The sequence below is a fragment of the Petromyzon marinus genome, chromosome 4 (assembly GCF_048934315.1).
Source record: "Petromyzon marinus isolate PM22_M1 ecotype Great Lakes invasive population chromosome 4, UKy_Petmar_22M1.pri1.0, whole genome shotgun sequence".
NCBI classification, from domain to species: Eukaryota; Metazoa; Chordata; class Hyperoartia; order Petromyzontiformes; family Petromyzontidae; genus Petromyzon; species Petromyzon marinus.
Window position 1 is genome coordinate 26,539,251 of NC_133670.1, and position 15,359 is coordinate 26,554,609.

At 45.8% G+C, this 15,359-nt stretch overlaps 1 protein-coding gene across 4 annotated transcripts in view; it reads left to right on the forward strand.

Moving 5' to 3' along the window:
• The window catches only part of LOC116937235 (cytoplasmic dynein 1 intermediate chain 1-like), a 58,200-nt gene that overhangs the window by 11,149 nt on the left and 31,692 nt on the right, over positions 1 to 15,359 (forward strand). For all 4 annotated transcript variants that reach the window (XM_032944313.2, XM_032944322.2, XM_032944318.2 and 1 more), the window contains exons 2-3: positions 9,198 to 9,313; positions 13,379 to 13,487. In XM_032944313.2, coding sequence (XP_032800204.1) covers positions 9,206 to 9,313; positions 13,379 to 13,487 — 217 coding nt within the window. In that variant the 5' untranslated portion in view covers positions 9,198 to 9,205. The remainder of the gene's footprint in view (positions 1 to 9,197; positions 9,314 to 13,378; positions 13,488 to 15,359) is intronic.

Here is a 15,359-nt window from a genome sequence, read left to right on the forward strand (position 1 = left end):
ACTGAAAACCAAAAATGTAAAAACAAAACTGTACTGAACTTGACCAACACTGTATTAACCGGTGACATGGTCTTTATCCTTTCTAAAGGCCTTAACTTTGCCGTTACCCCACGCACAATTCCAGTGGATGAGATAATTGCTGAGGTAGAATCAGCAGTTAGACTCCTTCCACATAATGAGGCAGAGATGACTAGACATGAGGTTGCTAAAATAATTGAGAATAGCAAAGTTCCAAAAGTAAATATTAGCTCTAACGAGGCAAAAGCCTTAAGAGAGCTGCGTGTAAATAAGGATATCCAAATCCTAGCAGCTGATAAAGGCCGCACTACTGTACTGATGTCACGAGCCGATTATGATAATAAAATTAGAAATTTACTAGAGGAAAGTACCTACATTAAAATTAAACGAGATCCAACTAATACTTTAGAACGTAAGACCACTGCAATAATTGCAAATTCATTAATCCCTAAAAATGAGCAATACCTAATTAAGCCAAGGGCCTCAAAACCACCTAGACTCTATGGGCTACCAAAGATTCATAAAATCGGCATCCCATTACGACCCATAGTCAGTACAATTGGCTCTGCCACATATCAATTAGCAAAATATATAACCAAACAAATACAGCCCTACATCGGTAAGACATCTTCATTCATAAAAAATTCAGAACATCTTGTGAATGTGATTAAAGATATTAAACTTACTCCTGATGATATTCTGGTAAGCTTTGATGTGATTTCTCTATTCACTAAGGTTCCAGTGGACGAATCGCTTAAATTACTTGATACACTAGTAAAGAATACCGGTTTACAAAAAGATATTCCGAAACTTGCTGGCCATTGCTTAAATAACACTTACTTCTTATGGAGAGGGGATTTCTTTAAACAAAAGGAAGGAGCAGCAATGGGTTCTCCTTTATCCCCTGCTATAGCAAATTTGTACATGGAAAACTTTGAAATAAGAGCACTTGCCTCGAGCACATTAAAACCATCCTTTTGGTTTAGGTATGTGGATGACACTTTGGTTGTCTGGCCACATGGTAAAGATACACTTAATGATTTTCTAAATCATCTCAATGCACAAAACCCGGCCATCCAGTTCACCATGGAAATGGAGGTGAATAATACACTCCCATTCCTAGATATTTTGCTTGGACATGGCCTAAACGGTAAAATAACACACAGCGTTTACAGAAAGCAAACGCACACTGATGCCTATCTGAATGCAGAATCACATCATCATCCAGCTCAAAAATCCTCTCTTATTAAGACGCTCGTGCATCGGGCGAAAACAGTGTCAGATGGTGAGAGTCTAGTGAGAGAGATTAAACACGTTAAAGACGCACTACGATAGAATGGCTACAATAATGCTCAAATTAACAGAGCACTGAATGCCAAATCACGATCGCAAAGCAATACTACTGAAAGCGACCAGATTGTTAAAACAATAAAAATTCCATATATCTCAGGAGTAACTGACAAATTAGCCCGCGTTTTGCAAAAGCAAAACATTACAGTAAGATTTGGTACAGTACACAAAATTCAAAAACTAGTATCTTGCACTAAAGACGCATTACCTAAACTATCAACAGAAGGTGTATATCGGATTAATTGTTCATGTGGCAGCTGCTACATTGGGCAGACGGGACGTAACATCAGCGTAAGACTAAAAGAACATCAGAGAAATATTAAATTATCTCAAACACAACTGTCGGCAGTGGCAGAACATGCTTGTCAACAAGGACACTCAATTGATTTTGACAATGTTGCAGTGGTGTGTAAAACTAATTATTACTGGCAAAGACTAATTAGAGAATCCATTGAAATTGAGAGGAACAAGAATAACTTTAATCGCTCTGACAGCTACCGGCTCAGTGCAGCCTGGAAGCGTATTATTAAATAATACACATTACATTTTGATTTAAAGAATTACTAATCTACAACTCATTACTAATCACAACCAATGACTGATTACTAATCGATTATATAATTACATTACCCCCCCCTCCGCCTCTAATCACTGCACCTGATGAGTTAAGTGATGACGTCACTCTTCTGCTCTATATAAAACCGGGAGCAAGCGAGGGCTTTACCATTCTGGCGAATTGCCCGATGATGCTGGAAGTATTTACCAGCGAAACGTCGTACTCAAACTGTAAATGTGGATTAACTCTTCAACACACTGGTGGGCTGAAGTAGTGAATTATTTGTCTTTTGTCAACGTGACACTTTTCTTTGCTGATTGGCCGTGTCGGGTGGTGGAGGGTTACGACACATTTATAAATAAACGCGATCTAACCCAAAAACCTTTATTATGGACATAGGAATGTTTCCATTCTAGAGGAACTGATGCTGCTTTGATGGACAGGTTGAAAATTTGGGCTATAGGTTTGTCTATTAGGTGACCAACAGTTAGTAGAGCAAAGACGGGAATACTATCTGCTCCGGTAGAGGAGGACCCTTTAACGTTCCAGAACATTACTTTCGTGGATTGGCTGGAAACTAAATTCGTTTAATGTTTAAACAGGGGTGTAGGAATTTGCATGAGCAGAGGTGACTCCCAATACATTATCAAAAAAGATTATCAGCTTCAGAAAAATGAAGGTTAAAATTGTCAACTATTTTTTTGGGATCTGAAAAATATTCCCCATTTCGGTTAAGCTCAACGGGCAGATTGTCTGTTTTGGATGCTTTTTCGATACATTTGATTGTTTTCCAGAAAATCCTGGCATTTACATGTGATTCCAGGAGAGTGGAGGAAAAGTAGGCATTTTTTGCATGCCGTATTTTTTTGATGCATCTATTCCTTAAAATCCTGTATTCTAGCCAGTCATTGACCAAATTACTTTTCTGAGCACATGCCCAAGCCTTGTCCCTAGTTTTCATGAGCTTTGTAATCAAAGGATCAAACCATGGTGGGCGGTTGCCTTTAGTTTTACATCTAATCAACGGAGCATGTTTGTTAAGAATTTGGAGAAACGTGTACCTGAAAGTCTCCCAAGCCGTAGTCAGATTGGAGATATCACAGACCTTGTCAATATCCGAGTGAAGCACATCATGAGTAAATACCTGATTGTTGAAGTGTCTCATAGAGTGCTTCTCAACCAATTTAGGGGGGGCTTTGGGTCTGGCTAATGATCTCACCCCAAAAATGAAGGAGTGATCACTAAGGTTATTATCCAGAACACCGGTCAGTGTGAAATTGTGAGGGGCATTTGTCAATAGGACGTCAAGCAGAGATGACTGTCCCGGCTTTTTAGGTTGGGTCTTGTGGGGACATTTATTAATTGAAACAGATTAAATTCATCTGCAAAATTTGTGGCCACGGCCGGTGGGTTTAGCCAATTCCAATTTAGATCACCCACTAAAATTATATCACCTTTAGGGAGGCCCCCAAAAAGTCCTCTCAGTGCAGATGCGGCTTCAACATCCTTCCTACTAGGCGGTCGATAGCAGCACTCTACCAATATCTGTTGGTTATTTGGGAGAGTTATTTTGAGAGCCAGACCTTCAAAGCAACATTTTTTAAACAAGGAGTGAGCTAGTGAACATGCAATAGTATTACGAACATAGATGGCAATGCCACGTCCTTTAGATCCTCGGTCAAGCCGAAAAAAGTAGTAGTTGTCAATCGCAATCTGCAAGTCATTGACGGCAGGAGTGAGAAATGTTTATGTTAGGCAAAAAATGTCCGGGTCAAGATTTGCCACTTCTAGTTTTAGTTGACTTAATTTAATCACGAGCCCTCTGTGATTGTGATTTAAAGCTTTCGTGACTGCAGTAATTCATATTCTTGGTTCTTTCGGTAAAGTCACATTGAAGGGAAACAATGAAATAATAAACTATATATTTTATATATATTTTATTGTTTCCCTTCAACGTGACTTTACCGAAAGAACCAAGAATAAGCCCTCTGATGTTGACATGTAGAACACCAACATCTTTCCTGCCAGAAAAATCTACAGAATTATACGAGTTCTTTTCATTTGGGCCAGGATGAAGCTCAATACCACCCAGAAATGAGAAAAGTAGAATTAATAGTTTGCATAAGTATTTTCTGTGAAAGGATGAAGAGCAGCGAACCTTGGACGAATAGCAGTAGCTCGCAGATGGTGTTATTTTTAAGAGCAGAATGAAGTTTGGAAGGAGTGCTGGTGAATCAGAATCAGAAAGGGTTTTATTCGCCATGAAAGTTCATACAGACACGGAATTTACTTTGGCAGGATGGTGCATACATTCAACATATAGGAATCTAAAATAAGTGGTAAACAAGTCTTACTATAATAAGGATTTAAAGTCTAACTAACAACAAGGGGCTAAAGTATATAAAATTGAATAAATATCAAATATAAAATAGATCTAAAATACAATCTAAAAATAAAAAAATACAAATAGGGTAACATAGTTAATATTGGCAAGGTCTCATTTTGTAGATAATATGTTATAGTCAGTGTAAGCCCTTGGCCTTGTTTTAGAGGCCAGCAGCGGATGGGAAGAAACTGTTTTTGTGGCGTGAGGTTTTGGTCCTGATGGACCGCAGCCTTCTGCCGGAGGGGAGTAGCTGAAACAGAGAGTGTCCAGGGTGGGAGGAATCGGCCACAATCTTCCTCGCTCGCCTCATGGTCCTCGTGGTGTGCAGGTCCTCGAGGGTTGGTAGATTGCAGGCAATCACCTCAGTAGTGTGGATGATACGTTGCAGTCTGCTCTTGTCCTTTGCAGTGGCAGCAGCGTACCAGACGGTTATGGAGGAGGTGAGGATGGATTCAATGATTGCTGTATAGAATTGCACCATCATTGTCTTTGGCAGGTTGAATTTCTTCAGCTGCCGTAGAAAGTACATCCTCTGTTGTGCTCTCTTGGTGAGGGAGCTGAAGTTCAGTTCCCACTTGAGGTCCCGGGAGAGAATAGTGCCCAGGAAGCGGAAGGACTCTACAGTTTTGAAGTAATGGGACAAATATAGGGTTTAAAAAGATACAATGATGGAGTGTAGAAGTGTCTATGAGCTGTTTCATTAGCAGGTGTAGTGGCAAATTGAGCAACAAGTATGGACGCAAAGTAACGAGGGTAGCTGTTTGTAGAGTTGAGTGTGGCAATAGATATGGCCGGGAGGGACAGCAGTAGGATACACAGCAGGGGAATTGCCATCTCTAAAATATCCGGGGTAAACACAGATTAACACACAAGCGGAAAATAAAATATATATTTGTAGGCCGAGTGCGAGAAAACGTCTTGCCGCACTCGTCACACATGCATGGCTTCTCGCCCATGTGCTAGGGTTGAACAGCGCCCTCCCACAGCAGATTTTTGGCTGTTGTGGGCTCGGCTGAACCGCTTGCACCACCTCTTTTCCCCGCCGCAGGATGGTGCTCGAGCTAGTCCTCCTTGAGCTCAGCCCACGACTGGAATGTCGTTTCTTGGCCTCTCGTGTCTCTGCTGCCCTACCAGATGGCCCCACTGAAGCCCACACAGGGGACTCTTCATTCATGACCCTTGGCTGTCTTGACGATCTCCGTGAAGTTTTCCAGGAACATAGCTTGGGGTCGTCGCAATGTTGCCTTGACAGGAACACAGCTTGGGGTCCGTGGCAATGTTGCCTTGGCAGGAACACAGCTTGGGGTCCGTGGCAATGTTGCCTTGGCAGGAACACAGCTTGGGGTCTGAGGCAATGTTGCCTTGGCATTTACACAGCTAGCGTCTTATGCACACCCAGGTGCAGCAGTCGCTCGTGCACCGCCCAGATAATTTTACCCCGCAGGGCAGTGGGCATGACAATGTTGTAACGGCACAATTCTCCATCCCAATGCATCAGCAATCAGCCTCTGAGAATGACAGAGTCTGGGCCCCCACCAACAACCAACCCACGAATGGCTTTGTTTGAGGGTTCTAGAAGGATTCCTCCCACAGTCGCCACCTGGTCAAGCGGCTTCCGCAATCGTAAGCGAACCAACATTTGCGCCCTGGGAGGAATCTTTACGGTCCTACTCGCAAGCGCTTGTACAGTAGCGTTGGCCGTGCGCAATCGAGTGGGAGAAGGCAAAAAGGCCATGCGGTGGCCGATGGCAACTCGAGACAACCTTGGTCAATTCAAATTTTCAGGGGCATCTTCCCCAGGAAGTCAGTCCCGAGCAAGCAAGGAACGGCAAGGGACGTTGACACAAGAACTGGTTCCGTCAATTTGATATCTCCAATGCACACCTCTGCCGTTATCTGTCCGATGATGCCCAATGAGCCGCCGTTTGCGGCAAAGCATGGAACCCCAACGGGACATAGGGTACGACACTTATGGGACAGAATGTTAAAAATCAACTCGGAAATTGATAGTCACGGATGCACCGGTATCGACGAGCATTCTAATTTCAACCCCCTCTATCATTCTGATAACAGCGGATGAACCCGCGGACGCGGCAGCTACTGTATGGGCCAACTCTGACCACTGACCCAGTTGGAGTGGCCAGTCATCCCGAGCAAAATCCGAACCCTCATGCCCCGACACATGACGGGAATGAAAACCATCCAAACGCGATGAGTGAGGTGGATTCAGGGGCCGAGTGTGTGGTGTGTCGCGACTCACCTTAGGATATAGTGGAGTGGAGGACGGTTGGGCGGATGACGGCGGTGGTTTGGGGAGGCGTCATCATGGCATGTGGCAACCCGACGAGACGTGTCGCAGCAGGCCATAGTTATAGCACACGACGAGCCCGCTCCCAGGACGAGGAGAGGTCTTCCGCCGTCGATGTTGTTCATCCCGTCGCACCATGCTGTCCCCCCGCCAGCCTCCACCTTGGGTTAATGCGCAGGCTTGAACGAGGCACGATAGATGCCGCCAACCTCTTATGTCGTTGCAAAAGCAGGTGTGCCTGAATGCATCTTGAAACTTTAAGAGAAGACAAATCGTCTTCGTCGACGGCTGGCAGGATGATGTTGAGGTCCTTCGCCAGCGTCAGCAATCTTGTGAGGACCAGCGAGTCGACTCCGTCGTGGTCCATCTTCGGGAAGGCAGCCTTCGCTAGCACCAACAGTGCGCTGCGGAAGGTGAGGGGCGTCTCGGCCTCCCCCCTCCTCTGCGCAGCGAACTTATGGCGCCATTTGGGCAAAGGCTTGCTGAAGTGTGGCCCTCTCTGACGGTGGGATGGTGCAAAACGCCGCCAAGGCGTCGTCGTCAAGCGCGGCGAGTAGCGCTCTCAGCGCCTCTGCCTCCGTCCATCCCGCCAAATCGCAGTTTGTCTGGAACTGGTGCTTGAAGGCCACCGTCGCCTCCCGTGGCTGAAAATTCTTTAAAGAAAGGTAGACGTCGCCTGAGGGATGGAATCTCGACAGGCGAACTCGGCGTACTTTCAGACTTGGCGGCTCTCCGTCCCGCTCTGCGAACAAAATGGCGGCCACGTGCGCGGGCTGCGCAACGGAGCTTTCCCGCTGGCGGGAAACAGCGACAGGAGGCTCGACCCCGCACAGCTCCAGTGCTGTCTCCTCCACCGCTGGCTCTCCACGGTCGACCTCAGCGACCATTGCGGCCACGGCCTCGAGAAGTTCAGTGAGACGGGCGCGGAACGTCCGCCTCACTCCCTTATTCCGGGGTCGCCATCCCTGGGACTGTCTGGAGAATATTGCCTTCCTCATCCTCGTCATCCGACAACGTCCTGGTATGTAGTCTGCGTCGCGTAAGCATAACCTAACGTTTGGCTGCTTCTGACGCCAGTTGTAATGGGTTTAACTGAGTCGCAGACATAGACTTGGAGGCAACACGTTTTATTTAGTTCCAACACACGGGTAACTTCCCCTTAACAGAATAACAAATAAGGTGGTGACCACCCGGCTACCTACACTAGTTACTACGTAATTGTTACTACGGACCGAGACCAATGACTTCGGCCCGGGTCCACGTGTTGGAGACTCGTTGAACGGAGATCGTAGACGAAGGGTTTCTTCCAGGTTGAACAACAACCCTGGCCCCTCTTGGGACCGGGCTTATATTCTCTGTGGCGTGGCCGACTCTGCCCTTGGCCATGTCCACCTTCCAAAAGCCTCAGGAAGGATCTGGGTCCCAATCACGTGACCCCCCGAGCCCCCTCTTGGGGCCCCTCTGTCAACTTAACCGGTCACGTGTCCTCCCGGGTCAACCAGAGTGCCATGGTCTCACACAACCTTATCCTTAGGTCGGCACCCACACACCCTGTCCTGTAGGGTTGGCACTGCACTTAAAGCGTGGTGCCATCCATAAATATTATTCAGCGCACAAAGTGCCTCTCTAGGGCCGGTACTACACCCACAACATTGTGGTACCCGGCGATGTCGCAACACCACACGCCGTGCCCCTCTAGGGCCGTTACTACACCCACAGCATGGTGACATCCAGCATTGTCACTACACATGTGTCGTGCAGGACTTCGTCCCCGGGTATCAAGGATCACACGGAGACCAGATTCTGTTCAGGGCTGCCGCCGTTTACTCCTTCTCTCTCCACACTTCCCCTCGTCGCGGGCACTCGCTACCCCCTTACGTTCCTTCCTCGTTCTCACTCCCTCTCTCTCCAAGCTACCCCGCACGTCTCTTCCTCACTTCCTCTCTCTCCAAGCTACCCCGCACGTCTTTGCTACAGCCCCCCTTTTCCCCGCTTCCTACGGGACGTCTCCTCCAACTCTCTTCCACCTCTCTCTTCCGGTCCTTCTTCGGGCTCCTCCTTTTCCGTCCCCCTTCCCACACTCGCCCCTCGTTCGGTCCTCGCGGTACTCCTCTACACGTGTATAGTAAGGGCGTGAATGGGTGAGTGTTTTGTGACCTGCAATGTGGTGAGTTGAATGAATGAGTAAATGAGTAAGGAAGTGAATGGGCAGAGCGCCGGGTGGCTAAAACGAAGATATTTGACAGGAGCACAGCTGGTGCATCTGCCAGTCATCTTGGTCAACTCATGGCACCTGGGTCTGTTCCATGACCTGGCAGTGAGCCTCGGATACTTCACATGGCCTCAAAGTGTAGCTAGCCTGGCAAAAGCGCCGTAGTGGCGTCATCCGCCACTTAGTGGTGAACGGTGGTTGTTGTTGAATGGGTGAGTATGAGGAAGGCAGTGGTCGGTGAGTGAGTGTGTTGTTGTGACCTGCAGTGTGGCGAGTACTGGATCATCAGCCCGACTGCTTTTCATTTAATTGTTTTGCGTTTTTTGACATGTACAATATTTTAACTGTGTTGTCCTCCTTACCTTAGTGATCATCATGTCTGACAAGACTGACCTGAAAGCAGAACTGGAGCGAAAAAAACAGCGACTGGCACAAATTCGTGAAGAGAAGAGGAGGAAAGAGGAAGAACGCAAGCTGAAGGAGGTTGTGTGTGTGGGGTACCTAAGGTTAAATCCCATGATAGATGAGGGGTAAGGTATAAGTGCATCTCTACAATTGCACTGCTGGTGGAAGGCCCTCTACTAGAGCGAACTAGAGTGGTATTCTATTTGGTCGACACTTCCACATTGACTAGACTTACCAATAGACTAACTGTGGTGTACTCATACTGGTAGGTGGGCAGATGTGGGGGCGAATTTGAGAAACCTGACTATTTGTGTCTGTAGATGAGTGTCCTTTTGTGTATATGCCTGTGTATACATGTGTATATGAGTATACAGTATGTTGTTTTTACTGCCATCATGAGAGATGGAATCGAACCGGCAACCTTTTGGAAAACAAGTCCCATGTGCGAACCATGACAGCACTGCAGTTCATTTGTGATCCGGAGGTCACAGGTTCGATACCATCTTCCGGCACGGCTGTTGACACAATATCGATGTTCTTCGGCCGCATCTCAGATTGGCATGGTTTGCTACATATGGTGCCAAAGATGTTGAACATTCATACATATACACTTACTGTATACACTCACTACCTTTACGACCCGGCTTCGCCCAGGACTTGGATTCTTGTCTCGGATTAATTTCATATTCCCTTATATTTCACTGAAAGACCCTGAAAAATAATTTATGCTTCCAAGAAAGAAAAAGCCGAAATAAATCAATTTAACTAAATGGGATGTTTTTCCCTCAAGAAAATTCAACCTTAACCCACTTCTACGTAAGGTCGATTTAGGCAACTCAGGAAGGGAATGACGTGGCGAGCTGAAAATCGTCGCGTTCCCTTATAAATTGCAGACAGCAGAAGCTGTGCAAATTTCATGACATCAGAGGTCAGCGTTCGAGAGTTTTTGCTGCTTCACACAAACAGATGAATTTTCTCCTTTATATTTAAGAGCGAGCTGAAAATAGTCGCGTTGACTTAGAAAATCGAGACAGCGATGCCGCGCATTTGTGCGGGATACACAGCCTACGCGGAGGGTGGGGATGCGTGACGTCAGCAGGAACACTGCGTGACGCTGCCGCATGCGGGTGACATCACAGATGTGACGTCACCGCTCACTTGCCGTTCAAAATATATCCATTATTGCGCCCCCCCCCCCAAAAAAATACAAAAGTCTGTTTTTATACTTTTTGCATTGTGTACAGTCTTGAAGCTACCCACATGCTAAATTTCAAGTTTGTTGCATGTTGGGAAGTATGCTAAACATTTCTAACAGATGTAGTGGATTAACGCGCGCATACAGGGAGGATTGTAAAGACGCGCGAGTTATGGACAGTGGGGTCGTGTAGTGCCGGACAGGTGCGGCATGGGGATAACGGCACGAGGGAGATAGCTTGTTAAGTTGTTATAAGATGCATGGCGGTGATTGGCTGGTTGTTGTCAAGGGAAAAGTGGCGCCACAGTGCCGGGAGATGGGGGTGATAACGGCAGGGACCAGGGACACGATGCGTCATTGGGGATGCCGCTTAATTAATTGATAGTTAACGAGGACGGGGATATATTCTGGGAGGTGAGAGCGGAGAGTTGAGTTGTTGCTGGGGACTGGGATGGAGCAGGTCAGAATAAGACAGAGAGAGAAGACATGAGAGACAGAACAGGCTAGCAGTGGAACAGGGAACAAGACAAGGAGAGACGGAGAGAGACAGAGACAAGGAGAGACAGAGAGAGACAGAGACAAGAAGAGAAGGAGACAAACAGTGACAGCGAGAGACAGAGGGAGACAGAGACAGCGAGATACAGAGAGAGACAGCGAGAGATAGCGAGCGACAGTGAGAGACAGCGGGAGATACAGAGTGAGACAGAGGGAGATACAGAGTAAGGCAGAGACAGGGAGACGGAGTGAAACAGCGACGGAGAGAGACGGAGACAGCGAGCGACGGAGAGAGACAGCGACGGAGAGAGACAAAGACAGCGAGCGACGAAGAGAGACAGAGACAGCGAGCGACAGAGAGAGAGACAGCGAGAGACGGGGAGAGGGAGCGGAGCGAGCAAGGCAAGCGGAGCGCGGCAAGCGGAGCGAGCAAGGCAAGCGGAGCGCGGCAAGCGGAGCGCGGCAAGTGGAGCAGCGGCGAGCAGAGAAACACGCTGAAGTCACCGGTGTTGAATGGGAAGAGTTTTGTAATAAAAAGTGGCGTCGGAGAAAAGAAGAAGTCGTCCGTGTGAAGTCGACCACTACATATGTAGTGTTCGATTTCACTCGGACAACTTAAGTCTTTCTTCGAACGCCGCTTTATTTACAATTCTCATTATGTCCTCCACATTCCACAATATCCAGGTCGCCACGGCTCGCTCGCCATCTTTGTCTTTCCACTCCCCACGATTACTTCGCTTGCTTCGCACTCAGCGACTCCGCGCTCAGCAACTCCGCACACAGCGTCTTCAGCTCCGCTATCGCTATGCTCACTCCACTGCTGGCTATTCTCTTCAGCTCCGCTATCGCTATGCTCATTCCACTGCTAACTACTTCGTCTTTGTTCAGCTTCGCTATCGCTACGCTCACTCCCCTGCCAACTACTTCATCTTTGTTCAGCTTCGCTATCGCTACGCTCACTCCACTAACTACTTCGTCTTTGTTCAGCTTCGCTATCGCTACGCTCTCTCCTTCCAACTCTGTCTCTCCAACTCTGTCTCTCAACTCTGTCTTCCAAACTCTGTCTCTCAACTCTCCACACTTCAATTCCCCCTGTTGACTCCAAGCTCTCCCAACTCCACGTCTTTCCTCGTCCAGCTCCCAACTCCAACTCCCCGCTCTCTGTGTGTCTCCCCAATTTAGCTCCATTGTCATTACCCCTAATTAATTGGCCAGCGTGCCTCCCCACGCTTCGCTCCCCAAACACCTGTCTTTCTCCAGACATCTCGACGCCTCCTCGCCCTTGACAACAGCCCCAGCCAATCACCGCCGTTGCTGGTCCTCTGGCTTAATTCGCCCAACCGTTACCTCATCATCCCAGCCCTTGCACCTGGCTGTTTTAACATGACCCATACTGTTTTTGCCTTCACTACAGGCTGACCCAAGATAACCCGTACTGTCTGTGTGATCATCCAATCACGCCGCCTCCACCACGCACCTTCGTACTCCACTACACATATATAGATGATATACCAACGCACACATACACTCATACACACTCATTGAAGCCACCGGCTTATTTGCAATGCACACCCTATGAAATGTTTAAATAGTGTCTCTGCTGGTAGACATGCAGAGCTGCAGATAAATACAATGATATATAGAAATCAGCGCAAAAACAACAAAATAGAAATCAGACCATTACAAATAGAAATCAGAGCAGAGACGCCAAAAATAAATCGGATCCGAGACAACCAAATAGCAACAGTATTCCTACTTCGGCCATGTTTGTACATTGTATAGCAGGCACAATTGTTCAGATTTCACAAAGAGATGGTAAAGAAAACGGAGCTTCTTCAATAACTAACACAGCCATGACAGCACATATTAGATTGTTATACCAAGCAGATGCATGGATTTACCATGGGTAAGCAGTGACAGGAGTGGGACATAACGAGCCGGAACGCCGTGGGGGGAGTGAAAACTTTAACCCGACTGTTCCAGAAGGAAACAGGGGCACGTGTAGCGGCGGGTAGTTTATATATATAAAGTTTATATATACAATTTAAAAGTTTCCGTCTGTCACACTTTGGATCTTATAAATATACGTAAAATTGTGTAAAAGGTCCGTGAATTTACTATTCATATGAATGTGTTGAAATAGACAAACATGTTTTTAAAATATATATCTATACATTTTCTGTCCACAAAGTAGACGAATAAACTCCAGCGGAGGGGGTATGGTTCAGATCTGTGTTCTGTAAAGTGTGTGTAATGCACTGATCTAGCGATGACTGAGCATTTATGAGTTCCCACAGTAATTTCTTCACATTTCCGACACTGTGGATAAGAATATTATTGTTAAATATGATGGGAAGAACTGTGCAATTGCCAGCCTTATGTGATATTTTCATATATCAATGTAAGCATGGAATATTCACTTTATAATCCATTTGACATGTTGCACATGACAGGCGGAAATGAAGAGAGAGACGGTATTTGATGAATCTGACTTGGAACGGAAGAGAAGGGAGACTGAGGCCCTACTTCACAGCATTGGCATCCCACCTGAACCCCCATTAGGTAAGCAGCCTATTGTATGCATGTATGTTGAACTTCTTTCGCACCGTACGTAACCAATCGTGCTCATCATAGGTGCGAGGAAGGACAAAAAACTAAATTGAATTCTATTGGAGATACATACCTGTTGAGACTTGATAGTATAGGTAGACATTGTCTCCGTTGATTTTATATTGATCCTAGAGATTCGTTGACACTAGAATCTCCTCCAATAGTGCTCATCAGTACTACTCACCCACGACAATAAAAACTAAACACACTCATGAACAACACTACCTTAAAATAAAAACATAATTGATAACGTTTCAGGCAATGGCCCTTGTTCATAGCAAATAGATAGAGGCCAGAGAGACAAAGTTCATAAGGGTTGAGAGTTTAACACATAGGCTTTCGCGACCAATATCATCCATAATGTAGCTTGTTTTTTGGTTAGATCACGGAAATATAAATGTGTTGTTAAACCCACCACCACCCAACACAGTCAATCAGTAATTGTTGTGGTTTTGCTCCCCTACACACCGGTGTGCTGTACTCGTAACAAATTGGCATGTTTTGTTACGTGACAACCTTACTAATTGGCTGTGTCGGGTGATGGCGGGCTTTAACGACACATTTATATTTACACGATCTAACCCGAAAAAAATATTATTATGGAAGGGTTGGAGACAGCACTTGACATAATATTTGTATTATGTTATTGTCTCCCTTCTATGTGACTTTACAGAAAGAACCAAGAATATATAATGGGGCTTGTTGAGAAATACATTTTAAAAATGGTTTCTGATAACCAGTTCTGAGATGGGCATATGATGAGTTACCTGGCTATGTGTTGTGTTGCCAGGCCTGCAGTATTTGATTCATATGATTGGTAGGGTGATTGTTAATTTGTTCAAAAATTATTATATCGTTTATTATGTTGATTCATCCTGTATGGTACTCATCAGAAGTTCTTGCCTACACAGAAAACCTAGCACATGCATCAATAACATGGTGGCCTTCAAAGGAATGTAGATATAATAGATACCAGGATAAATTATTAGTCTTGTGAAGAATCTAGGTGAGAATAAATGAGAAGACAATACACATTCTTTATAAACCGGTCTCCGACCATAAAAAGTAAAAGCATTTATATTACACATCCCATCAGCCACATGGCTTTCTAGGAGTATGTAATTTCACTCACATTGCTTTGACACAAGAAGCTTTCTGGGGTGGTTTCAACATTGAGTGTCTAATCAACATAGTCCGGCTCGCATGAACTAATGTTGGTAAACTACCAGATGTTTAGAGGTAAGGACCCTCTCTTATATATGGATTCTAGTTCGACATAAAGCTATATAACTCATTTGACAAACTAATGTTCAGAACATGCATTTATTAATTTACGTAATGCAGTTATTTTTTTCCATGAAGACTTAATGTATGAATGTTTAACTTCTTTCGCATTGTACATCGCCAACCGTGCTAATCAGAGGTCTGGGATGAGGACAATGTGTAACCTATTTTATACAAACATTTATTGGTTTGGGGTTGACACAGCCGATTTTGCGGGGAAGATAAACAGTGATGTCTGATAAGAGACCCCGCCCCCCCTGTCATAGGAACATGGAATTTCCACCACTGGCTCAGGGCTTTAAATAGGAGATGAGTACTGCCTCAATGCTCACTTGAGCAGGAAATCACTTCGACATTTTTAACACAGATGCTGAGCACAGACCTAATCACCGAAAGACAGTTTTTTGGGAGACGTTACCAGCATCCACAAAGGTCTTATTAGCTATTACGTCACGAATGTGACTTACGTTAGTAGATCACCACCACCCTGGTGCAGTCGGCCTGAAGGCCCTGCGGAGGGGTCTTCTTGGTCAGCCTATA